The sequence below is a fragment of the Habropoda laboriosa genome, unplaced genomic scaffold, assembly GCF_001263275.1.
Source record: "Habropoda laboriosa isolate 0110345459 unplaced genomic scaffold, ASM126327v1 scaffold297, whole genome shotgun sequence".
NCBI lineage: Eukaryota > Metazoa > Arthropoda > Insecta > Hymenoptera > Apidae > Habropoda > Habropoda laboriosa.
The window spans coordinates 171,359-197,396 of record NW_017100406.1 but is presented as its reverse complement, the minus strand read 5'-3'; the positions used below and the strand labels follow the sequence as shown (position 1 = coordinate 197,396).

Here is a 26,038-nt window from a genome sequence, read left to right as displayed (position 1 = left end):
TCTCCGGTGCGGCCAACCTACGAATAAGACTTATTTAGAAACACGTAGGTGTGTGGCCGGTGTCTGCCTACGTGTTCGCGGTGTTCACTAGCTGAAGTATACTTCGAAGTTTGAATCGTCCGACTAGCGTGCAGCCAGAGGGAAACTTTTACGTGTTCCCGATCTCGAAACTTAATTAAATCAACCTTCTTTATCGATCGAGGGATCGGTTATTCATTAAAGCCTTTGAATTCTTCCTTTGCAAGTGTAGGACCTTTGAAAAATTCCCTAGATATAGTGAAATTTTGTTTAATTGAACGTTAATCAGGATCCCTCTCGTATACAGATATATTCTTTTCTGTGTCATGAAACAACTTTACAAATCCTCTGATATTATTCGCGACAAAGCACAGTCGGACAGGCGAGTGGTTTATTGATTTATGTATTTTGCTTATTTACAATGATAACCCAGCTCGTGCAGCACAGCAGCACTGTCTTATTAACCTTTTCGATGCATTTAGATATCCGATGACCGAGACAACGAAGCGTGAGAGTATTTAGATGTGACAAAACGATTACCAATGAATTTTCGGTAGATAAACAAAAGAAGAAGAAAAATTCGTAGCGAAAAAAATTGAACTCTCGCAATTTCCGATAGTACGCAAGGGATTCACGTCGAATTTGAGGGCAGCTCGATCGGCGAATCGAGGCAACGTTCGAGGAACTTGTGTCGCCGTGTTCAGGTCATGATACGCGTTTCCACCGAGGATGTCTCGCGGCGTCCATTTGTACTGTATCGTCCGCTGTTACAACACCGCTGGACGATCGCAGTAATCGCCTGCTGACAGATAAGAAGCCACAGATTTATCGTCGCACAGAAAACAAACTGTTCGCGCTGACTCTCACTCGTCACCGTTTCGTCGTGTCACGTTCGTTTATCGTTTATTTCGCAAAGATTCCTGTACACTTCGTACGTTTCTAACGATACACATGTTAGCTACATTCTTCTAAGAAATTAAAAGAAAAAATTCACTTTTTAGAAATAACGCTTGTTTCGTATCTTTCGAATTTTTCTTTCTGCTAAACAGAAACCGTAAGAGCACCGATCGACGATGACCAATTTACCCAACGTAAAAATGTGAAATCGGTTAGAAGGGAGTCACTAGGCCTGGGCATAGAGTATAGGAGATCGCGAGCGGTTGCGAAATCTGTTTAAGCTCGATGACGCGGCTAGGGTATTAGTTGTTATTAGGCCCTCTAGCAGGCTAATCGGGGTTCAAGCGGCGAATACACACGCGAGTCACCTAGCGGATTCCTGTTGCGGCACGCGTGTGCCCTCGAGCGGTGGCCAGCAGCCGCCACTGGCCAACGTTTTTCCACTTGTCGCGCACGGAATTGGACTAATATCGTACACTTCCGGTTTCCTGGAGGGTTCTCACGCCATTGCTCGCGCCCTCTTCGCAATGTTCGATTCGATTTCGACCTTTTTCCTTCTTCGTTCTTTCTATATGAACGTTCTCATCACTCCTTATTTATTTTTCACCGTCGTGTGCTCGGTGTGATCGATGAAACCTTAAAAAAATTAGGAAACCTGTTTGTGAAACTATTTCCTACCGTGTTTTTAACGATCATCCAGCTGCCTTTGTGCTTTTTGTATACCTCGTTTTAACACGATTACCCGTTTGGAGAATTGCAATAACACTCGTGCAACGCGTTTCAAGGCTGACCCGCTTTGTACGGACCAAATAAAAATCGAGCGCTGATGCATTAACGTTATTGCATTAAGCGTAGTCTGTTCTCTAACCTGTTCGACTTCAAAGAGATATAAAAGGGCTCGTGAGCAACGAGGCTAGTTCGACGATATTATAACGTAATATATTCCACTCTGGCGCGGAACAGCGTCGTTGTACAGTGTTCGAGGAACAAATTCTTCGATTAGATTCTCTGGAAGTATCTCATCTTTCCATAGAACGTTTTTTCCTTTCTTCGTTAATCTCCTTAGTCTATGTTTGGACAGATTTCAATGGTTTTGTTCGACGATTCCTTTTACTGCGATTGTTATTACCTATTCTGATTTCTGTAAGTCAATCTTCTTATATTCTTCTTCTCTTCTATCCTCTATCTTCTTAGGGTGGTCCATAAGACGCGTTACCATTTAAAACTTGACTAAACTTGAAATAAAATCTGAAACAAGTTCTAATAATAAAAATAATAGAAAAAAAACCTGTTCAATTTTTAAATAGTAAAGCTATTTATGAACCACTCTGTACATATAGTAGACTACACATTGGACGGAAAATAAACGAACTCCAATATCAAAGATTCCAGACTTTCCTTGCCCAATTTCACACAGTTATTACTGTTCAAGCTTGCAGGTTTAAGGCGTGTCCCCATGGAAGAAATATTCCTTCCACAAGACCACGACTTACACTCGCAAACCTTAATAGCAATTAACTCTACAATCTTAGTTACTCGTATTCCCAACACCTCAACTCTGTTCAACTAAACGCAAACCTTAAGCCGTCTCCGCAATAAGAACCGCAAAAGTGTTACGAAAATTTCGCAAAAACGAAACTCGCGAATTAAACGAACAAGTAGATACTTACCAAAGGTAAGGTATAGTACATTCGACTGACTTTACGAAGGAGAATACGAAGACGGTGCGTGTAAGTAAATCACGGCTGATAGAGTTTCAAGACTGCACGTGGTTCGAGCGGCCGATCCACCGGCCACCGAGCCGTAAACGCGAGTATATACCTACGCGATTCGCCTAATTGACGGCGCCATTGATCGCTACGGTCACTGTCAAGATCATCGTGTGGTGCAGAAGGATGATAGTGCAGTTTTCCAGCCGATGAGAGAGTGGGCGAGCTGCTGCTGCTGCTGGTGCAGCGCGCCTCGATCCTTAAGCCCCGTTTGCACCGCAAACTCCGCTCGTTTACTCGTCTTAACGCGGATGTTTCACTTGCGAGTTTTTCAACGTGCGAGTTTTTCCTCGCTCGTCTATCGTTGCGTGGAATTATTCTAACCTCGTATATTCGATGGAATGATCGATGGATGCCTGGAAAAAACATGGCTGACGTAGTTTTCTAGTTTTTTTAACAGATCGAGTGTTACGTTGGTCATCTGTGATTAGAGCGTCTCAAATGTTTAGTGTAATTAGTCGTTTTGTTGGTATTGGTTTTGAAAATTTGCCTGCAGTGTACTGTTGGAGCATTTTGGTGTACTTTCGCCTTAATTTAATTGCATCTCGATATAATAAATTGAATTTTAAAACGAAAACGGTTTTAAGGCTAAAATAATAAATTTTGCAGCCGTGGTTGAACATTTACCATAAGTCACCCATGTTACGCAGCGAAGTGGTTAAAATGAAACGAATATCGTCAACTAGAAATTTCGAACGTCATAGTGAACTAGACGCTATTCCGAATTTTAAAAAAATAATATAATATTACGTTTACAATAATGAAAATTTTCTTGTAACTTCCCTAGAGCAAAATGTGAATCTGGCGTGGCAGTCGACGTATTAACCCTTTCACTGCTATTGTCACCTACAGGCGTTCTGAATATTCGCTCGCACCGTGCCTTCGAAGCGAATTTAACCCTTAATTTTCAAAACAGTAAACTTTTCAATCTTCCAAAAAATGTTAAAACGCCAAAACAATACATTTTGCGCCTATGGTAAAACATTCATCGTCTGCCAAGCGCGTTACGTATCGAAATCTGTCGCAGTGTTAATACACCATTCGCCATCTTTCTTTTCATGTCACCGTTTGTATAGTTACCGCCATCTTGTTTATCAAGGCCCTCTTCGTTTTTTCTCCTCTCTTCTCTATTTTCACGAAACGATGTAGAAGAAAGATGCAGGTATTGTTCGCGAGCAAAGGAGAGAAGGTATTTCCCATTGGTGAGTTAGGAAAATGGGAAGAATGCGATAGGCGTGTAGGGGGCATTAAGAGACAACGGTACGAGATACACCTAACCTGACACACTATTTCCACGATTTCTTCCAGATTAATCACACGATCCCCATTTGCACACAGTTGCGAATTCGAAGTGGCGCCTAAAAAATTTGCAAGCTTATCTTCGTCCATCGCGAATTGTATAACGTAATAGATACAGAGGTTCTTTCCTCTCTACTCCTGAGATACATCCAGTACTAAGTTGTAGCGTATAAATTATACGCGAGGCGAGTTTGAAGTTCTCCGTGGAAACTGAAACGAGCCACTCTACCGACTTTTTCCAGCGTGTCAAAGGGAGATGCATAGAACCTGCGCTGTGTTTCGAGAGTCGAACGATACGAGGTATCGACGTGGACCAGACTTGGAAGCCATCTTGGACACCTGTTATTTGATTAAGAGGCTGTTTTAACTTCGAATTCAAAACCTTCGCGAATTCTACTCTCGTTCTTCCTCGTATCGACTCGTGAAATACCGGGTGGAACGTGTAAATCGGGTCAGCTGATTGTTGTTGAAATTTTTAGGGGTTATTTGAATGGTTTCAGAGGGTGAACAAGATGGAGGACAAATTTGTTTTGTTAATTCCTTCTTTTTCAAGGTTATGCATGTGTTTCTATATGAAGGTATACGTTATTTTCTACTGTGTATTGCGATATCATTATAATACGACCTTAAAACGATTTTGGAATCTGAAATTTTCATTTTTTCGCCATTTCTTCCACTAAAACAATTTCTCCTAAGCTAACCATTTAAAGTACGTATAAAAATTGTCTCTTATCGCTATAATTAGGTGACCCATATTACATGAACCACCCTGTATTTTAAATATCGATTCTTGATATCTGGAGCAATCTTGTTCAATTTTCCACATGATTCAAGTAACAATAAGACACTTTCTTCCATCAAAAAAATTGTCTCCTACCACTGTAGCTAGAGAAGATAATTATCTGGAGCAGTCTTGTTCAATTTTGCCACATGATTCAAGTAACAATAAGACACCCTCTTCTATCAGAAAAATTGTCTCCTACCACCACAGCTAGAGAAGACAATTAGATGATCCATTTTACATGGATCACCCTGTATTTTAAATATCGATTCTTGATATCTGGAGCAATCTTGTTTAATTTTTCCCCATAATTCAAGCAACAATAAGACACTTTCTTCCATCAAAAAAATTGTTCCTACCACCATAGCTAAAAAGAAAACAATTAGGTCTTGTTCAATTTTTCCACATGATTCAAGTAACAATGAGACACTTTCTTCCATCAAAAAAATTGTTCCTACCACCATAGCTAAAAAGAAAACAATTAGGATGTCCATTTTACACGAACCACCCTGTATTTTAAATATCGATCCTCAGTATGTAGAGCAATCTTGCTCAATTTTTCCCCATAATTCAAACAAAACAATGAGACACTTCCTTCCATCAAAAAATTGTCTCCTACCACCATAGCTAAAGAAAACAATTAGGTTGCCCACTTTACAAGAACCACCCTGTATTTTAAATATCGATCCTCAGTATGTAGAGCAATCTTGCTCAATTTTTCTACTTGATTCAAGCAACAATAAGACACTTCCTTCCATCAAAAAATTGTTCCTACCACCATAGCTAAAGAAAACAATTAGATTCCCCATTCTACACGACCTACCCTATGTTTCAAGTATCGATTCTCAATATCTAGAGCAATCTCGTTCAATTTCTCCACATCGTTCAAGACACAGTTCAACCGAAAATCTGAAGAAATTCACAAAGAGCCTCTCCTCTCTCTTAATTTCGTATCACAAATACCACCCAATTCATACGAATAAAGCGTGCTTCCTTGATAAATTCCAGATTCCCCAAAACGAAAAAGAGAGAAAAAAAGCCTCGATTCTTAATATCTGGAGCAAACCTTCTTCCCGTTCAGCTCCTTCATATAATACCAGGCGATATTTGCATTTCACGGTGAAGAAGAAGGAGGAGAGCACGTTTTAACCCCCGGGTGAAAAATGCACCGGGTTCTCGAAGGCGTAGAGGAGCAGCGGCGCGGTCGCAGCAACACATCGATCGATGCCCATGACGCTCCTCTAGCTCGCTAGCTCGCGCTCTTCTCTTCCTCATCGTCACCGATCCCAGCGCGATTTGCATCGCGTTTACGCGACCAGCGTCGTATACCTTCAAGGCTCTCCGCGAGATAATTATGTTAATACATCGTTTTTTTTTTTCTTCGCCTACCGCCTCTCTGTGATCGGTAAGCAAACGAGAAATAGGAGGCAAACAGGGGAGAAAAAGCGAGCGAGAGAGAGAGAGACGGAGGAGGAACGAGTTTCTCTGGCATTGACATTGACGCGCGCGCGACACCTCGAAACGAAGAAGAACGGCTCGCTAATAACGAGCGGAGGTGGGGAGAGTGTTTCCACGAGGGGCAACGACGAATCGCGTCGCGGCGCTTAACGTTCTTTGCTGTTAACGCTAATTGGGCCCGATGCGTTCGACATTCTATTCGCGGTCTGAGCTGATTGTGTCGCGTGTGTAGTATCTCGATTCGAACGATCCGAGTATGCTGGGAGCAAAGAGGAAAGTGTCGACGTGGGAATTTCAAGAGATTCATGTTTGCAGATTAGGAGAATCCGAGGAGTCGATCAGTTGACGAGAATTTTCGAACCACGCTGTGTACGTGTACGTAGAGATTATCATTTAGAAATGTAACCTTAGTAGGAGTTAGTTTGTCGCGGGATGACGGTGGTGGGTCATCTGTGACCCAGGGTGATACGAATCTATGCCTGCTTGGGATATTTCTGTTACTTATGATAATAAATTTTTGGGAAAAATTTTTTATAGAAAGCTTGCACGATATGGAGAGGGATGTGATGTGATTTACAAATTTTTTACTTCGGTGGAGGTTTAGAAGAAATTTCGAGATCATCTGAATTTCTTTTTGCATATTTTATAAAAGATTAAGAACGGTGAGAGTAAATTTCGAAAATTTCTTAGACTGTTTCGTAAATATTCACGATAATACGAAAACTCCATTTTTTTTTCAAGAAGTATCTCCACCCCTAAAATCGTTTCATTGCCGAAAGAAAAAAATGGTGTCCTCCAAGGTTTCAAATCTTCCGAATTTTCGCGTTACCGAACTTCCTCTTTCACCTCCAACACACACTAGATCCTCAAAGGTCCAATTCTTCTCTCATAAATCTATCTACCACGTTCTACTCGTCGCGTGACGTTAACTCTATTTTCCACTCGATTCCTATTCACAACTTTCCGTCCACAAAACGCTACCCCATTATTCCCCGATAAAACGAGCCGATGCCTCGTCGATCTCCGTTAAATCACGCGGAGAGAAAACGTTCGACTGAAAATTAAACGAAAATCTACACACACGCATCCACTACCACGCACAGCTCTCCGTATCTATACAACGTATCCGTGTTTATATAGTTAGAAAAGCAAACACGATCTCCGTGTGATTCACGGGAGAAGAATCACGTTGGCTGCGGCGAGTTTGAAATTTTCACTATTTAAATTGGCCTACCCAAGCGAAATGCTACTTTCCGATGGAAAACAGGATGCGCGTAACAGCACGGCGATAAAGATCGTTGGGAATTATCGTCGAATCAGTGACTTGGAAGTCCTGGATAATACCACAGAGAGGCGGCCAAAGTCTCTCGTCTAGCTCGGTTCGGAACAGGCGAAGAACGTGATCGATAGAGGAGGAGAGTTCCGTGCGATAGTTGGACGTTCGATATGCATCCAGCGTGGAGAGGAAACGGAAAAGAAAGCTGTTGGGTGAAAGAGAAACGGTCAGTACGGTGACCTATGAGTCATTGTCGAGGTCAAACCGATATCCAACAGTTGCGGAGAGTACCTACAGCTGCAAACTGCAGCTCGTCGACCTAAACTAGGGTGTAGGACGCGGTCGTAGGCAGAATCTCTCCTGGTGTTTATGCTGCAATCGTCAGCAAAGTCTCACGTCGTAGGACACAGAGCTGAAGAGAGGAGACGGGGAACGACGTAGAACTCGATCTGACTCGTCGATGTGCTGTTGCTTGGAAAAGGTGTGGAACAAGCTGTCTTCGTACCGCTGCGCTTCTTCTTTACCTTCAACTTTTGTCCCGTGAAACGTTCTTCGTTCGTTCTCGAGTGATTTCTTTTAGGAATAATTGGACTCGATTATCAACAAGTTGAATTCTTTTTTTTTCTTCGTGCTCGTTGCTGATGATTTTATCGATAGTGGAATTATACCGTCGTCTTAGTAATTAGGCGTGTCGATTAGCCAGTGGTCAATTAGCGGTGGATTCGAGTGGTTTGTTCGAGATTTAGCGAGACGGGTGATAGACCAGTTTCGTATTTCGCGGGGTTCCAGACGGAAGATAAATTTATTATGAAATTTGTAATTTTTATGGGATTGAGAGGATGTTTTCCAACGTTGAATTTCATATTTCGTGGTTTTTGAGCCAAAAGACAAATTTAGTAAGAAATTTGTAATTTTTATGGCATCGAGAGGATATTTTCCAACGTCGAATTTCATATTTCGCGGGTTTCAAGCCAAAAAACAAATTTAGTAAGAAATTTGTAATTTTTATGGCATCGAGAGGATACTTTCCAACGTCGAATTTCATATTTTGTGGTTTTTGAGCCAAAAGACAAATTTTACACGAAATTTACAATTTTTATGACATCGAGAGGATATTCTCCAACCTTATATTTCATATTTCGCGGTTTTTGAGCCAAAAGACAAATTTCACGCGAAATTTATAATTTTTCCGGCATTGAGAGGATATTTTCCAACGTCGAAGTTCGTATTTCGCGGGTTTCAAGCCAAAAAACAAATTTAGTAAGAAATTTGTAATTTTTATGGCATCGAGAGGATATTTTCCAACGTCGAAGTTCGTATTTCGTGGTTTTTGAGCCAAAAGACAAATTTAGTAAGAAATTTGTAATTTTTATGGCATCGAGAGGATATTTTCCAATGTCGAATTTCATATTTCGCGGTTTTTGAGCCAAAAGACATATTTTAATAAGAAATTTATAATTTTTATGGCATCGAGAGGATATTCTCCAACCTTATATTTCATATTTCGCGGTTTTCGAGCCAAAAGACAAATTTCACGCGAAATTTATAATTTTTCCGGCATTTAGAGGATGTTTTTTAATTCTGAATTTCATATTTCGCGGGTTTCAAGCCAGAAGAATAATTTAGTAAGAAATTTAAAATTTTTACGGCATCGAGAGGGTATTCTCCAACGTTAGCCATAACAAAACTTCAATAAGAACTGTATAATTTCGACGGCATCTACAAGATATTTTCCATCGTCGAATTTCAAATTTCGCGGTTCCCTCCCCAAGACGTCGATCCAAAAGGTCCAAGAAACCCCGAACGCAAAATCGCCAATTTCCAAAGGATGTTTTCCAATGCACAAAACCTGCAAAACCAGCTCGCAAGGTTACCTGCATACTTTACAGCTAAACGGCTATTTGTTTCAAGGTAGAATTTTATTAGAACACGAGTTAGATCACTTTCTCAATCATTAGCGCTCTCAACAATTGCGCTAATGTTCCTCTCGAGGCAACATCCAGTACATATATAAACCGCGTAAACAAAAGGAAAGCAATTAAGCATCTGCTCGTCGATCTCGACGCGAGTCGAACAAAAGCCGCCGCGTGGGTGTTAATTACATTCTTCTCGCGCGATTAACGACACGCGTGATTCACGAGCTGTGTAAAATCATCCTAAGCACCCAGCGAGAAGTGAATAAACACTGTTTTCAATTTTCTCTCCCCCCGCCTCCTCAATTATTCGCCGTGAAATTTAGATGTAAATCTCCGTCTGCCTGAGTTCCAACGATTTATCGAGTTTTTGTCTATCCGCGGATTAAACGCACGGCTTCCATTCGAGACGGCGAACCAACCGAGCGGACCAGTTCGCGTTCGAAACCGTATTAACGCGAATAGAATAATAGAACGGAGATGATTGGGGATGTAGAGTAGCCGGCGGTTTTACGAGTCTGTAAGAGAGACGGTTTACGTGCATACGCTCGTAAATTCCTTCCTCCGGATAGAGGGCGCGGAATAGCCGCAGGTGCGCTTCTTGCTGTGCGGTGTCCTTGCTTGGGAAACCTGTATCCAACAGTTTCAGAAGGAGATTAATCGTTTCGACGATAATATTGAGTCACGCTTGTTCGATCGAGTATTCGTTTAATTGTGTGTGCTTAGAGCAGAAGTGTGACAAAATTTAAAGGGATTTGTGTACTGTGGTGATTTCAAGTCTCATTTTTTGAGATATTTAGATAAATTTTCCGTGGTAGCTGATAATTTTATACGAAGAACCTTTTAGGGATCTTCTGGGCCACTAAAGTGATTAATTTGATCGTTTATACGTGTATTAAATATACCTATATTTTTTGTACATTTAACGAAATTGATTACGATAGCTAATTTGCTTGAAAATTTTAATCCAATAATTAATCAATTTGTATCGTTAAATTGAACAGCTATAATTATACCTATTGTCGCTATTTCTGATCCCTATTCCATCGCGAATTGTAATACTTGGGATAAATTTAATTAAATTAATTTATAACGAATCGAAGTTGTTAATGTTAGATAAATATCAATTTAATATTTAAATTTGTATTAGATTTCTAATTTATCTTCCGCGATACATGAATAGCTGTTCATACCAGCGGACGGTATAACAGGCGTTATACAATTGGTCCATCGAATTGAAAAGAATCGAAACGGGTGAGAAAGGCTGAAAATCCAATTCACGCAAGTATGATAAACTTGAATTTTCACCGCGACTTAAATCGTCGACTAACTAATGCATGCAACCGCTAAAAAAATGAAAAACGAGACACATCAAAGGATTAAACATGTTCCGGTGAAAAGCTGGCAGGGATTTTAATTGGTAACAGAGGTACAAGAGGATAACCGAAGCTGTGTCACCTATAAATATAGATATGGCCGGATGGTGAGTAATTGGAACACGAAGCGAGTTCATTGAATACATTACGGAAGAACACAATTGTATTTAAGTCGTCTGTTCGATGCACATCGAAAAACAGAAGAAGAGAAATCAGAGATCATTTCGAAGATACGTTTGTATACGAACTGTGACGCTGATTGAAGCAGATCCAACTGCACACAGCTTCCCCGAGATATTTTTATTATCGAATAGATTAAAAAAGTATAGACGAGCGGTGTGTGTCTGTGTTGCGAGTAATTCGCTTCTCGACCCTCCCGTGAAATCGAGCCGTGTAGATCCAACGACGATCGTGTGTCGTCCTCCTCTCCTTCCGCAATCACCGAGCCATTGTAGCGCCCTCCGCATTGGAAGCAGTCCATCTGTGAAGCATTACACATACGTACACAGAAATAAAGAGAGAGAGAGAGAGGTTTTTCCTTAATCAAAGATTGGATTCCGTCCAAGCGTATTGGCCATGCAACACGATCCACGATGGAGAAACTGGCTAGGTGGAACCAGCTACGGGGTCAAGGATCCCAAAGAGAGAAGACGCGTAGGAAAAGGGAGGAAAGAGAGAAGACGCGTAGGAAAAGGGAGGAAAGAGAGAAGACGCGTAGGAAAAGGGAGGAAAGAGAGAAGACGCGTAGGAAAAGGGAGAAAAGAGTGAAAACGCGTAGGAAAAGGGAGAAAAGAGAGAAGACGCGCAGGAAGAGAGAAGACGCGTAGGAAGAGAGAGAAAAGAGAGAAGACGTGTAGAAAAAGGGCGGAAAGAGAGAAGACGCGTAGGAAAAGGGAGGAAAGAGAGAAGACGCGTAGGAAAAGGGAGGGAAGAGAGAAGACGCGTAGGAAGAGAGAGGAAAGAGAGAAGACGCGTAGGAAAAGGGAGAAAAGAGTGAAAACGCGTAGGAAAAGGGAGAAAAGAGAGAAGACGCGCAGGAAGAGAGAAGACGCGTAGGAAGAGAGAGGAAAGAGAGAAGACGTGTAGGAAAAGGGAGGAAAGAGAGAAGACGCGTAGGAAAAGGGAGAAAAGAGAGAAGACGCGCAGGAAGAGAGAAGACGCGTAGGAAGAGAGAGGAAAGAGAGAAGACGCGTAGAAAAAGGGCGGAAAGAGAGAAGACGCGTAGGAAAAGAGGAGAAAGAGAGAAAACGGCGGTGGCGGTGGCGGTGGCGGTTAACCCTTTGAGGACAATTGGAGCAAACTATCAGCGAAGGCGATAGGCTCGTATACGGGGTATTGTAGAAAGTAGTGTAAAATTGGGCATCAGGCGATTCTTCAGGCAAAAATAAATAAAAAATGTGGAATACGATTTTCTTATACGAGGCTTGGTTTTTGAGAAAATCGGGGTGGAAATGTGTAGCGCGGGGCGCGAGATATTGAGCTGCGTACGCTCGAATGTTTGAACTCTGTTTTCTCGGGAACTATGCCTCGGATGACAAAATTTTATTTGCATTTTTCATTCATTTTTGTGCGAGGAATCGCCTCCTGCAGAGAATTAACGCGACCAGTGACGATACGAATTTTAATCGCGGATTAGAATCGTCTCAACGCTGAAACCTTCTTTTTCTGGACTTAAAACATCTAAGCCTGGGATGACAAAATCTTATTTACATTTTTCACTCATTTTTATCTAAGGAATCGCCTCCTGCAAAGAGATAAGCGGCTGACCAGTGACTGCAGTCTTGAAAATCTCGAATTCCAATCGTTCCAACGCTGTGAAACCTTCTTTTTTTTAAAGAACTTACAAAATTGATACTCTCCTGCACATCTGGTCTGTTTCTTACGACTAACGCCACGAAAACAAGCAAATCTTCTCGTTTCAATATTTCGATTATTGAATGAAACCGTGTTACAATACAGATGATCGATTGAATAGTTTATCAAATGGAACGATCAAAACTTTCGATCGCGATTGCTGCGAGGCGCGGGAAACGATAAGAAGTCGTCGTCGTTCGTTTCATTATCTGTCGGAATAATCGAAAACCTTTGACAACAAGTAAACCAGCTTAACACACGGCTACTTTGATAAGGGGCTGATACCTGAGCGATTACGCGATAACCATCGCAAATTCAATTACCGTAGTTAACCTGGTATGTACCTGGGTATATCTACATGAAACGCTTGCTTCGTGTCTCGAAGGATGTCCGAGGAGGAAATTTTAATTAACCAGCCTTGATTGTCGAGTTCGACCAGAGTATAAATCGGTGAAATCGTTTATCGTCTCCATGTATTAACATTTCACAAGCTTTCTAATTAGTCTGTTCCTAAGTATTTCGGGGACATTTCTCACCCGTGTAATCTTACAACCTGTACAACGAAGAGGGTCGATGATCCTAGGCGTGTGTAAACCGCAAATGGCCACATTAGACGACGTAAAGAGAGAGAGAGACAGATATACAGGTGGAAAAGCCAGACGGCGTAAATTCTGAGCTCCTCTTCTTCACTTTGCAACGCAAAAGTGTCTCCGGGTGGTGTATTAAAGAGAGCAAAGTAGCGAAAAGGATTCTTTAAGATTCTGTTTCGTAATGTTTTGGCGTGTTCAAAGAATTGCATAACTACGACTATCGAAGCAGGTATATACGAATGAAGAGGTAGTAAAGGTGTAGACGAGAGAGAGAGAGAGGGAGTGAGAAGCAACGTCTTAACAATGACGCGCGTGTTACGAAAGCAAAAAAGGACTTCCTTTACAGCGGGAAGTCCATGATCGACGCGACACGGAGGACGTTACACCTTTACGATTACGCGGCAAATGCGATTATCGCGGTTGACCGTTCTTCGGGGAATAAACGCGACGAGGGATACAGGAATACACGGTTAAAATGATCACCTTGATTCGTTTCGATATTATTACCGCTCGTACGGTGTAATAAAAATCTAAATAAAAAACAAGAGTTGCTCCGGTGTTGATCTCTTCCTGAGAAAAGATGCACCTTTTTTTTTTCCTTATTCTTTTTTTACGTCGAGGAAACACGTTGACCTCCTTTTTTTTTTCTTTTTTAATTCGCAAGAATAACTTTTTCTTTTTATTACCTTCGTTTGTTTGTTATTTGTTAGAAGAGAGTAATAAACGAACGATTTAATTGTGACAATGTTAATGTAGCGGAATTATGGATGCATTTTGTCCATCGGATGATATCATCGTTAAAGCAAGGGCAAGTTGCCGCGATGAACTTCTATTTACTGCAAATTGAAGTGTCTCAGTCGGAGAGCATCTTCTTCTACCTGACACATTTTCCCGTAGTATCAACATGGTAATTTCGAGTGCTTCGTACCGCTGTAAACGGGTTGTTGTTGCGCAAGGGTTGCTCGAGCCGCCTCCCTTAAATTGACGTTTCGATTAACCTCCATGCTAATTAAACTCTGTTTCTAATAACGTATCTTTTAATTTAACCATTGGAATTCCTTTTGGGCGGAGTAATCTGTTTACTTAACTTAGGTTCTCCTTCGACCTTAACCCTTTCTAGATCGAATTATTTTTTTTGTAAGTTTGTTCTTTATAGATTGATTGAGATCAATTTTTTTTCGAATACTCGAGTGATACAGTCGGTGGAATTGGTACGACGAGGTCGTAAAATCAGTCGGGCGTCAAAATACACGTAAGTCGAGCGCCAAAACAGCAATTCCAGAGAGATAAGGAGCTCGAGACTTGCTCAGGGCCGTTCGATGTTAATTTTGAGATGATTCTTTGATTGTAGAATATTTCAAAAATATATGTTTTAATCTTGGGAGGTTGGCAATTTCTTTGTTGGGGTTTGTAGGTGTTTTAAAGTGTGCTTTTGTGTCTTTGGGTGCTTTGAAAATTTGCTCGTGGTGCGCCCTTAGGGCCTATAGGTGTTTCGAATATTGTGCTTGCACTGTGACCTTGGTGGCTGTAGGCGTTTTAGATGTTGTGCTTTTGGTGGATATAGACGTTTCAAATATTGTGCTCTTGCGCCTATAGGTGTTTCAAATGTTATGCTTTTGGGATCTATAGGCGTTTCAAATATTGTGCTCTTGGTGGCTATAGGCGTTCCAAATATTGTGCTCTTGCGCCTATAGGCGTTTCAAATGTTATGCTTTTGGGATCTATAGGCGTTTCAAATATTATGCTCTTGGTGCCTAAGGCGTTTCAAATATTGTGCTCTTGCGTCTATAGGCGTTCCAAATATTGTGCTCTTACGTCTATAGGCGTTTCAAATATTGCGTTCTTGGTGCCTAAGGCGTTTCAAATATTGTGCTCTTGCGTCTATAGGCGTTCCAAATATTGTGCTCTTACGTCTATAGGCGTTTCAAATATTGCGCTCTTGCGTCTATAGGCGTTCCAAATATTGTGCTCTTGCGTCTATAGGCGTTCCAAATATTGTGCTCTTGGCGTCTATAGGCGTTTCAAATATTGCGCTCTTGGAATCTATAGACGTTTCAAATATTGCGCTCTTGCGTCTATAGGCGCTTTAAAAATTTGTTTCCACCGTGCCTTCGGCACACTTATTTTAAGCCCCGGTCCTTTTTCTTTGCGTGCTCTTCCACTTTAATTTTAGAAACCACAAATTCAAAAATTTTAATTTCAAAATTCAACAAAAATTTTAAAGGAAGATTTCGCGTCTGCAACGCGCGTTACGTACTAAAATCTACCACAGCCAAAGGGTTAATACCGTATATCCTGCGCGAAAGATAGTAAGCAGAAATTTTAGATAGCAACTGATGAATGACGAAGAGCCCAGGGCGCGGCAACATCAATCGGTGTCGCCTCTCAATTTACGACCTCCCTATATCTCTTCCACCAGCTACACACGTCCATTCCACTATTCACGAGTAATGTGAACCAAAGAAGAAAAATGAATTCCTCGTCGAACAGAAATTTCTATTAACCTTCTAATTACTCGGAAAACACAGTACTGTGCAACGAATACGCAGAAATTTCGACCTTAAGATCACCGAATTAATTAATTTACAATAACCATTTCTGACCTGGAAAAAGAAGAAGAAATACTCGCGACTGTAACCATCTGAAAAACGACGCTCGTTAACGGGAAACGTGGTGGTGACGACCGAAAGGCGTGCCTCGGTTATGATATCATCGTCTGCGAGGACGATTATCGAGAGTGGATTGCTGAATGGAATTGTTCGATTGTTATGACGTTTCGCGGACTGTTGGTTAATTGTCCTGGAAGAGAAAAAAAAAAAAACACCGAATAGAAGATGGAAGAAGAAGTGTAAGGAGGAAAGAGAAGGTTGATAGACGAGAATCTTAATAGAGCGATAGTCTCGTTGCACGCCACGTTCCTCGGTCCCGTTCCTCGCGGTCGCGGCCAGGCCTCGTTAATTCTCGCCCGTTAACTCCGTCGTTGCTTTCCTAATTAAAGAAGGTCAGGGATTCCGTGAGCGGCGATCTTCGAGAAAAGGGAGCGGCCAGACTGAACCTAGCGAAGGTGTGCTTTGAACGCGACCCTTTTTTCACCCCACAGACCACGATATCTGTCGCTATTTTTTTTCTTTTTTTAATCACGATAACACCGCACCTTCGGCACAAACATTTACCAAAATTAACTGTTGGAGGATTCGCGTGTTTGTAGGTGAAAGTGTGTTATGTTGTTGAACGACGTGGGCTCGTTCTTAAACGCCAAACAGTGAAAACCCTGAAGTGAATTCGCTTGACAATAACAGAGATGAGCGTAATAGGATATATCAGAGGCTGAGAAATAGGATAATACACTCTGACCTCTGTGTTGTGAAATAGAATTTACTAAGGGTTGCTGACGATTCTTCGCGAGAACAGCTCTGTCGAGCTTAACGTATTATTCAGCGGAAATATTATAGTACCAACCCGAGGAAAAATAGAAAAATCCTATTGTAGGGATGGTAGTTTATTAGGGAGTCTATGGAAGTCGAGTAACTTGTTTTAATTTTTCGACGACGGATGCTGGGTCACCGCTGACCCAGCTTTTAGGCGGCATTCAGACAGAACAGAGTCTCGCTTGCGTACGAGAGAGATTTTTGCGTTGGGTCATATTTGACCCGGCCTCCGCTGTACGCTGTCCGAGGGTTAATAATTCTCTGATACTCACTTGAAAACGATCTGAACGCGTGTATTTATGGTGCCTTCGACATTAAGGCCTAATTAATTAGAATTCACGATGAACGTGATTGACACGGCGGAGACAGAAAATATAGAACACTTAACCCTTTGCGCTTCAAATACTCCACTTAGTCCGCGCTCATTTGGTCACTCTCAGGCGGTGCCATGTAGTTTGCCTTTATTTCAATACTTCAGCGCGACATTACTTACAAAATACTAAACTTCACTGTAACATTAATCCGTAAAAAAAATGCTTAATCATTTATAATTTACTTAATAAATTCGTTTAAATCAAAGGACCGCGCAAAAGATTAAGATCGATCGACGGTTCAAAACACTCTCGCACACACACGTACACTGAAAACTAACCTCTAAAAACAAGGTACATTCTCCGAGTACACAAAAAAAAGGGGGGGGGGGAAAGTAGTGTTAACGTTAATTTGAATCTTTGAAACGTAGTGGCGAAAAGAAAGAGCGTGGCAAAGGGTGGTAGAAAAATGGTTTCGGCAGCATCCTCCATACGGTACAACAGAGGGAGGTGAGATTCCGCGCGAACTGTGCCGAGGCAATAAAGCCAGATCCTGGCAAGGGGGGTTGAATCGCGGGATCGATCGACGAGAGCGTGTCGGTGGAGGCACAGAGAGAGAGAGAGCGGTGCGCACCGGTGACATCATCGGAACGTCGACCTTCCTGCTCGATCTCGGCGACGGTCTCGCGTTACGTCCTCCCGTTCCGCTAATGAGAATTACGTAACGGCACGCGTGGAGTCCGGCCGGCGCATTCTCTTCGCTGTGCACTCCTCGTGGTGAAGCCAGAGGATCGAATTCCCTTCGGTCGATTCATAGAGAACGGTGTTGATCTTGCTACGCTTCCAGAAACGTGGCTGCGTTTCGGCGCTGCTTCCGAGCCTTTCCTTTTGGCCGCAGCGGTGCGAAGTTTGTTTTATGCAATTAAGGTGGAAGTGTGCGAAAGTGTGTGGGAATTGAATTGGGGTGACTGTTCACTTTTATGAGGAATTTTTTGAAGAATTTTTTTGAAAATTCTGGGTTAATTTAGGAAATGATTTAGTGTTAGGATCTGGTAAAAGGGTTGAGGCTTCTATTATACTATGTGATTTGGAAGTTAGGTGTGTATTTATGTACGTTTTGCAAGGCTTGCTTTATTTGTTGACTCCACTTTTTGGTGTTCTTCCAGTTTCAGTATCGAAGCAGATGCTTGGCGCTTAATTTTTCACGAGTAAAGGAGATTTAATAAATTTTAGTTTATGGAGTTAGTTACTTTGGCTTCTGAGTAGCTAGCATTATCACCAGACAATTGTTTTACGATAGATATTAATTCTTCGTTGTTCCATAATTTTTCTTCTAATCAACGAAGACGTGTTAGTATTAACCCTTTGCTTTCTAACGAGTCGTACTCGTGGCACAGATCGTGATCGAGCCGCATTAGCAACAAAAATGAATTTTAGTTCCAAACAAGACCGAGTATTACCAAATACACTACCTCTTTCCACCTAATGCACTACTAAACCAGAAAGCAGCCTAATGAGTAAAAGACTAATAAGTCAGTGGGTTAATTGGAAATCGGTATCGACCTTATCAGGGGATTTACCAACGAGATAAGCGATTGGCAAGGTGTTCTACTCGCCGGTGTAACGGTTGAAAACGGAAAAAAATCACTTTACAGATGTAACAGGGTGCGTGCATTATTCGGCGAATAACGTAACGAAAGTTGAACGCAAAGATACGAAAAGGGAAAAAGGGAGGGAGAGATGGCAGAGGAGGAAGGTACTTATACGTACGCGTTCGCTGGAAGAAGAAACGGAAGAGTAGAGAGAGAGAGAGAGAGAGAAGTGGGAGGGTTTGAGAGGGTGAAAGACGAAGGGAGCGAAAGAGGAAGAGAGCTGGTCCACCCGACCAACCCCCAGAGAAGCGACGGCGGTGGGAGTATTGATCCGGAATGCCGGCGACCGGCTGCCTCGAACGCTCTCCTTTGCTTCTCTTCTCTTCACCGCCGACCTCCCTTCTCCTTGCCACCTTGCACACGTACACCCTAAGCTTCTCTCTTTTTCCTCCTCTTCCACCCTTCTTCTTGCCTCTCCTCCTCTCTTCTTCGTTTATTCGGGGCGTTCGTGCAACCTCCCCCATCGAAACCTTAACTAAACCACGAATTACTCGATTTGCTGCTTCGTCGTCCTCGATTTCAAAACCTGCGATCAGTTTCACTCCACCCTCTCTATCTCGCGCCTTGAAGAATATTAAAACGACGCCTGGAGATTGCCTTCTGTTTTCTCGCGCAGCTACCACCTTCCCACTGTCTCGATCATCGTCACACTGCTCTTCGCCACTCGCTTCCGATCCAGAGGAACGTTTGTTCTCCGCGGCCCTTTGTTCCTCTATCCTCGCAGCGGGGTGGAAGCCAAGGCTGCGAGCTTCCGGGACACCGTCAGAGACGCCGCCTGGCCATTTGCACCTCCTCCCCTCTGCTTGTAAATGGTACCTTCGCGCTTTAAGCATCGCGTGATTTAGTTTCGCCCGGTGATGGTATATCCGGGTAAACCGTTCCGCTTACACAATTTTCGAGAAAATTTCGCGATCGACGGAGTTGGGGAGGGAGGAGAGAACCGTTCGTTTCCGGTTAGTGGCGTCGTCGCAGATGATCGACGAGGAGTAGAAGGAAGAGGGACCGTATAGAAAGGATGGATGACGTTTTTCTTCGCCTCCTTGTCCCGTGACCTACGTTCCTTTTTTTCTTTCTCATCGCTGGATCAACTTCGGGAGAGAGTCTGTCGCGGCAGACTTTAAGTGGAGAAAGAACCGACTGTACGTGACACGGTTCTCCAAAACCATCTCGCTCTAGTTCCTCTTCGTCATCGTGACAACGAAGAAAAACTCGGACCGATTCGATGGAGAAGAAAGGTTCGCGTCGAAATCTGATAAACGTACAGGAAGCTTCTTCCCTCTTTCTTCGCCTGGTATTGTTCAATTCGCCACGCGAGGGGAGGATTTCTACAGCGGATTCAAATTTCCCGGGCGACATTCATACGCGACGAATATCGAGTAAAGGTGCAGTAGCAGCGAGGTCGTTCAGCCGGTCGCTCGGAGGCCCTTTCGTCGCATCAAAGAATCGTGCGGTGGGCGAATAGTCGTAAAAGCAACGTTCATGATGCAAGGCCACGAACGATACATACTACGGGCTCGAGCACGAGTATATACGTGAAAGTACCTCGTCTTATGAATGAAATTATAAATACGTGCATGCTAGATGATCGTGCACGTAACTCGCTCCGCTATCAAACCACACCGCGGTTGCTCTACACTTCTAATCTCTCCCTTTCTCTACGTCCGCCGTTTATTCTCAAAATTTCATTCTCCCCGTTCCAAACCACTTTCCGAGATTAAAATTACATATTACACGTGATCCGAAAATAGCGATCCAAAAATGAGAGGCGGCGCTCTTCGTTTCTAACAACGAGGAGAACACCTAGCCAGAGAGTGTTAGCCGCGACCCTGGGCTTCTTCTCCACGCGGTGAAAATTCAACACCCGGCTAATAACAGCTAATAAGATTGCACTTCCGACGCGGCGTGCCTCAGCCGAAGTGGCGAAATTCTAATTATGTTTTGGACCGGTCACAACCGCGCCGCACTCCTCATACCGGGCACGGTGTCAATTCTCGAAGACGTAGAGGAGAGCTAGTGTCGTCATACACGATTCAGGATGACGCGAGTTTTCTTCCTCTTCTTCTTCCGCTTTTCTGGCCGCGTGCTGCTAATGCTGCCTTTTCTTGGCAACAACACCGACCTGTGATTCTCCTCCGTTCCGTAGTTAGAAACGTGCGCCTTCTACCTACGACCATCACGTACGTATTTGTACTCTAGAGAAGGAGTAGGTGGAAAGGGTTAGGGGGAGGATGGAGGAGGTCACATAATTCGATAAATTCATTGAGGCCACGCTGCTCTGCGATGGAAAGCAAAGTTTACTTGGGTACACAACCACGGGACAACACGGTCCATTCCCCGAAGATAATTGTTACGACTAGGAGATGCCCCGTCGATGAGGTAAAACGAGTAGCTTGTTTCGAAGATCGACGAACAGTAGAGAGAACGAGAGAGATCGATGGCAAAAATAGAGAGACACTTTTGGAGTATTTTTTTTTTTTATAGAAGCTAGAGAGGCGAATAGTTTGTGCCGATCCGGCGCGTTCTAGAAAAAAGTTTCCTGTTTTTAATTACGTAGAGAATGCCGGCCAGTGGAACACGGTAGAGACCGGTGTGTTCGCCGAGGCCGAAAATAAATGAAGCGAAATAATCGAGGTCCTCTCCGGCGTGGCCGCGGATGGAAATATACGAAATTATCGAGGCTGTCCGCGTGTGACAAAGAAAACAACGATTATTGCTCCGCGAGTCTCCCGTTTACCGACCTGAAAATAAACCAAACAAATTCTCTTCGTCGAGGTCTTCGCCGACCTCTTTACTTCTTTTCTTTTCTTTTTTTTATCGTCGAAACGTCGCGATTGAAATCTCTATCGAGTGTAAAAATAGCCCGGTCTAGATGTATTTTTAAATGTTATCAATCGAACGTTGAACACGTGTTAATTCCCTCTCCTTTTTTCTACTCCTTGTACCGCCTTACTCGTGATATTATTCCAAGAAATATTTCTTTCGCCTAGAAATCTTGTTAAAAGTTTTATGCACCTATTCAAGTGTAATTTCTTCGGTCAGCAATGCGTTAAGTGCATTAGCCAAGGTCGCATAGCTAAGATGTTCGACCCGCGTGCTCCATGCGCGGCGCGTTCGCAATAAGTAGACCGTAATTGATCTTCAACGGCTGGTTTCACGCGTGTGGCGTGTTCCTCCTCCTTCTCTCTCATTCTACTCCACTTGCGACTGGAGGGAAGTCTCCGTTGGAAGACTTTGGATCAAATCCATCGCCATATTGCGCCCCTGTATTTTTATCGACAGCGTCGCGGCGGCGCGCGTCTTCGTTCAAACTGTTATAAAGGTCGTGTGCCGCTGTTACAACGGCGACCCTGACTTACGAAATCGAGTCGTCCTCGCGATTCGCCGCGCCCCAGTGTCTCGAGTACTATGCAATTGTGCAATTATTCAATTGATTCACAGTTCTTTACAAATCTACGCCATATTTTTTCCCTATTGAAATGTTATTAACAGCGCGCAGTATCAGTTTCGAGGTGTGATTTTTCCTCCACAGCTGCTTCTTTCTTCTTTTGTTTTTTGTATTATTATCGTTGCTATTATTATCTCGAGAAGATAACGGATAGGCGTATATCTGACGGTGAGAGGAGGATCGAATACAGTTCTAGTTTGGTTAACGGTGGTCGGGTTAATATTCGAAACGGAACTCGGCTGGCGGACGGTGCGCGTCGAGAGCCGCCTTTCGACTATTTTTACCGGCCACTTTAGCGGCATTCTAACGCCGTGATTGCGGCCAAAATCGCTTCCTCGAAAATTTCATTCATCCATCCATACGCTCTCACGGATATATCCGTAATGTATCTTTACTCTTCTCTCTCTCTCTCTTTGTCTCTGTGAGACAGACATGCGTGCAATTACGTAAACCATGATATTGGTATATATATATATATATATAGGGAACGGTAAAGGCCGGTGTAATTGAAGAGAGTAACGTTATTAAATAAAAGCTTATGTATAGTGGAGTTGTCGCACTGCTCGTTTCCCGATTACCAATTAAAGCGATCTGTTGCCTGGTTGGTGAACGTTATTAATGACTCTCGATCGCGCGTGCACTTTTATGCAACACCGTAGGGTTCTCTCGTAATTCCTCGCATTCACTTCTCTGAGCATCCTTTCAGCCTTTAACGGTCGTCAAGGTTTTGCTCCCATTTCCTCTTACTCAGTTCTTTATCTCCTCCCTCTCTTTCTTTCTCCCTTCCCTTTGCTTTTCCTTCTTTTCCCTCTCTTTACTCCCTTTTATGTTTTCTTTCCCTTTTTCTTTCTTTCTTCTTTCTTCCTCTTCCCTCTTACACACGCCCTAACCGCGTGTTTTCCCTTCCGTCGAATGAGCGCGCGCGCGCGCCTTTTACGATTCTGGCATTCTTCGTTCTTTCAACGGGTCGACTGAAAGCTCGCGTTAATTCGTCCCGCCTCTCTGGATGCTCGGACTATTTTCAATTACTTGGCGATCTTGACACAAGGATCTTGCGTGGAACGATCGGCGGTGGGTAGAATCTGGAGCGTGAGGCGAGTGGTTTTTTTCTTTTTCTTTCTTTTTTACGCTTGATGGCCCGTTTTATGGTTGGTTTATTACAGTACGTTACTGATTTTTAAAATAACTGTAACTTACGAGCGCCTCCGAACAGTCCTGTTCCTCGTTCCTCTGATTAACACGTCGGTATACTGCGTGTATCGAAACTAAAAACGAACGAAATTGGAGAAGTAATGTCTGCTTGAATACGATAGAGTATTCGTGTAACACGTTGCAGTATATGGTTTTGACTATTGTCGATATGTAATTCTTACCTTACGATTCGTTTCGAGAATCACGGATTCCGCGTTGTAATGAACGTGGTATAGAGTATCACATCGCGGAAGTTCGCTTTAACGAGCAAATAGCGACATTGGTTTAACGTCACGGCCTTCTACGTTAATTATCTTACCCGATAGCGCAATCTACGATTCAAAAGCTGCAAGGAACGTATTTGCTCTGACGATACGATCGTTCATTTTTGATTATCGGCTGTGCGAACGCGCCCAAACGGTTCGCGTTCCGTCCTAACCTCACTTTTAATTGTCCTGTCGGTATCTGAAATAAAATAATCTACGTAAAAAGAACGTCGACGTACTTGAATGTTTTCCCACTGTGTTGCATTCATGAATTTATAGGGTAATCTTCGATATATATTTGAGGTGTAAAAAATAGATAATAGACGTTGGTGTCGGATCCATTAACTAATCTGTCACGACGAACGCTATTTTCTTCGCGTCACTATCAAAGGCCACGAGATGAATGAGGAAACGAGTAGAGATGCGAGTTTAAAGTTCACCACCTGGGTAAATCAATACGCCACGAGCAAAAAGAGATAGGAACCGAGAAATGGGCAGAGATAGAATGGAAGAGAGAGAGAGAGAGAAAGAGTGGGGCTAACGTATGGAGAGAAAAAGAGAGCGTTGCAACGGTGTCTTGTGTTCTTCCTTCTGTCCTCCTTTTCGCCAAGCACACGACGGTGAATGAAAACTCCGTTGAAACGGGGTGGAGAACGATCAAACCCCCCTTTTCTGAAGTAGACACGCTAATAGACCTGAGTAATTTATGCCGCGGCAGCTATTTTCTCGTTAAAAATTTCGAATAAAGCAACGCCGCTAGAGAAGATGTCGCTTCGTCGCCTCTCAATATGTACATGCGTTTCTCGGCCTTTTGTGAAAATCGTTTCGCTCATCGATGGAACATTCCAGATAGTTTCTTCCTCTATACTGATACGACTTCCTTTGTAGTCGTCGTTCTATCTGTTTTTTCTCTCTTTTTTTTCGTAAATTGAAACGTCTCCCTTTGAATATGAATTTTGTCTCCTCGTCGATAATAAATCATGCACGAATTAGGTTAGATTTTCTGTAATTAAGCCTCACTTCAAACTTGCACCCGTAATAATGAAAAAGGAATTTAAAAAATTTCTTTCGCGAACCTTGTTGTTTTTCTTGATAATTTTTGAACACAAATACGTATAATATCGTGGATAATAAGACGTGTGGACATTTTAAAAATAAACGTTGACTTGTGCACGAGGCAAACGAAACCTCAAGGCAGAGTAAATTAGCAAGAATCGTTTAAATCAGCGAACGAGCAATTAACGAATAAAGCAAACGTCACTATGGAATGAAATGTAAAGGAGGGAACTTGATGTACATGATAAATAGATAGAATAAATCAATGGCTACTTTCTTCGAAGTTACCCTAAATATACAGCTCTAGTTCAGATATCTTCGATTGACGATTATGGCTCGTCGAATTCATAATTTGAAATGTGATAATGCAGGAGAAATTGAACTTTATAATTTGTTTTTGATATTTATTGAGAGAAATAACGATGTTTAACGTTCAATAGCGTTAGAGAAATCAGAGGCAGGCGCACGAACACTCCTGATAGGAATTTATTACGTTTTGGTTACAGTGCTGCCAATAGACGACTGCATATGCACCGCATGGCGCGCGCGTGTTGTTTGAACCATAACCTCAACTAACGTATCGGACGATTCGCCGATACAATAACAAAGCAGAAATCCATAATTATATGTTTCAACGTAGAACCATGAGAAATATGCTAAATAAACGCCAATATACTTATTATTGTTCCTTGACCTTTATTTATCCTTTTTCTTTTCATTTATTTTCGATTAATAAACATAAATACAATTTTGTATTGTTGCGCGCGTCGAAGATACAACCTAATACTTGATAAATCTTTAAAATGGAAACTATTTTTTTTATTATTCAAATGAATATGTTGAATAATTAAATCTAGATGACTCTTTACGTTTTATAAATAGGATTATTAAAATGTTACAGATGTCACACCATCGGAGCAAGAAGAGTTGTTCACTCGAAAACTCCGGCAGTGTTGCATGACCTTTGATTTCATGGATCCAATGGCAGATCTCAAAGGCAAAGAAATTAAACGTAGTACACTGAATGAACTGGTTGAATACATCTCAACTGGACGGGGTGTCCTTACAGAACATGTATATCCGGAAATCATTAAAATGGTTAGTATATTACAGAAACAACGTTTGTATCTGGAACTTGATGGTATATTTACCATATAATAATATCTTTGTTAAAGATTTCTGCAAATCTGTTTCGCACATTACCACCTAGTGAAAATCCAGATTTCGATCCAGAGGAAGATGATCCAACACTGGAGGCAAGCTGGCCCCATCTGCAATTGGTTTATGAATTCTTTTTACGCTTTCTTGAATCTTCAGATTTTCAACCAACAATTGGCAAAAGAGTTATTGACCAAAAATTTGTTCTACAGGTACAATATACAATTTACGATGATATGCAGTATATTTTTATGTAGCATTTCTTCTTAATATTGTATTATTTTTTTTTATAGTTACTGG

The 26,038-nt window shown here is 42.2% G+C and overlaps 1 protein-coding gene across 1 annotated transcript in view; it reads left to right on the top strand.

The window, feature by feature from the left end:
* The window catches only part of LOC108575398 (serine/threonine-protein phosphatase 2A 56 kDa regulatory subunit epsilon isoform), a 31,830-nt gene that overhangs the window by 4,349 nt on the left and 1,443 nt on the right, over positions 1 to 26,038 (top strand). Inside the window, exons 2-3 of the mRNA XM_017938176.1 lie at positions 25,482 to 25,678; positions 25,756 to 25,950. Coding sequence (XP_017793665.1) covers positions 25,482 to 25,678; positions 25,756 to 25,950 — 392 coding nt within the window. The remainder of the gene's footprint in view (positions 1 to 25,481; positions 25,679 to 25,755; positions 25,951 to 26,038) is intronic.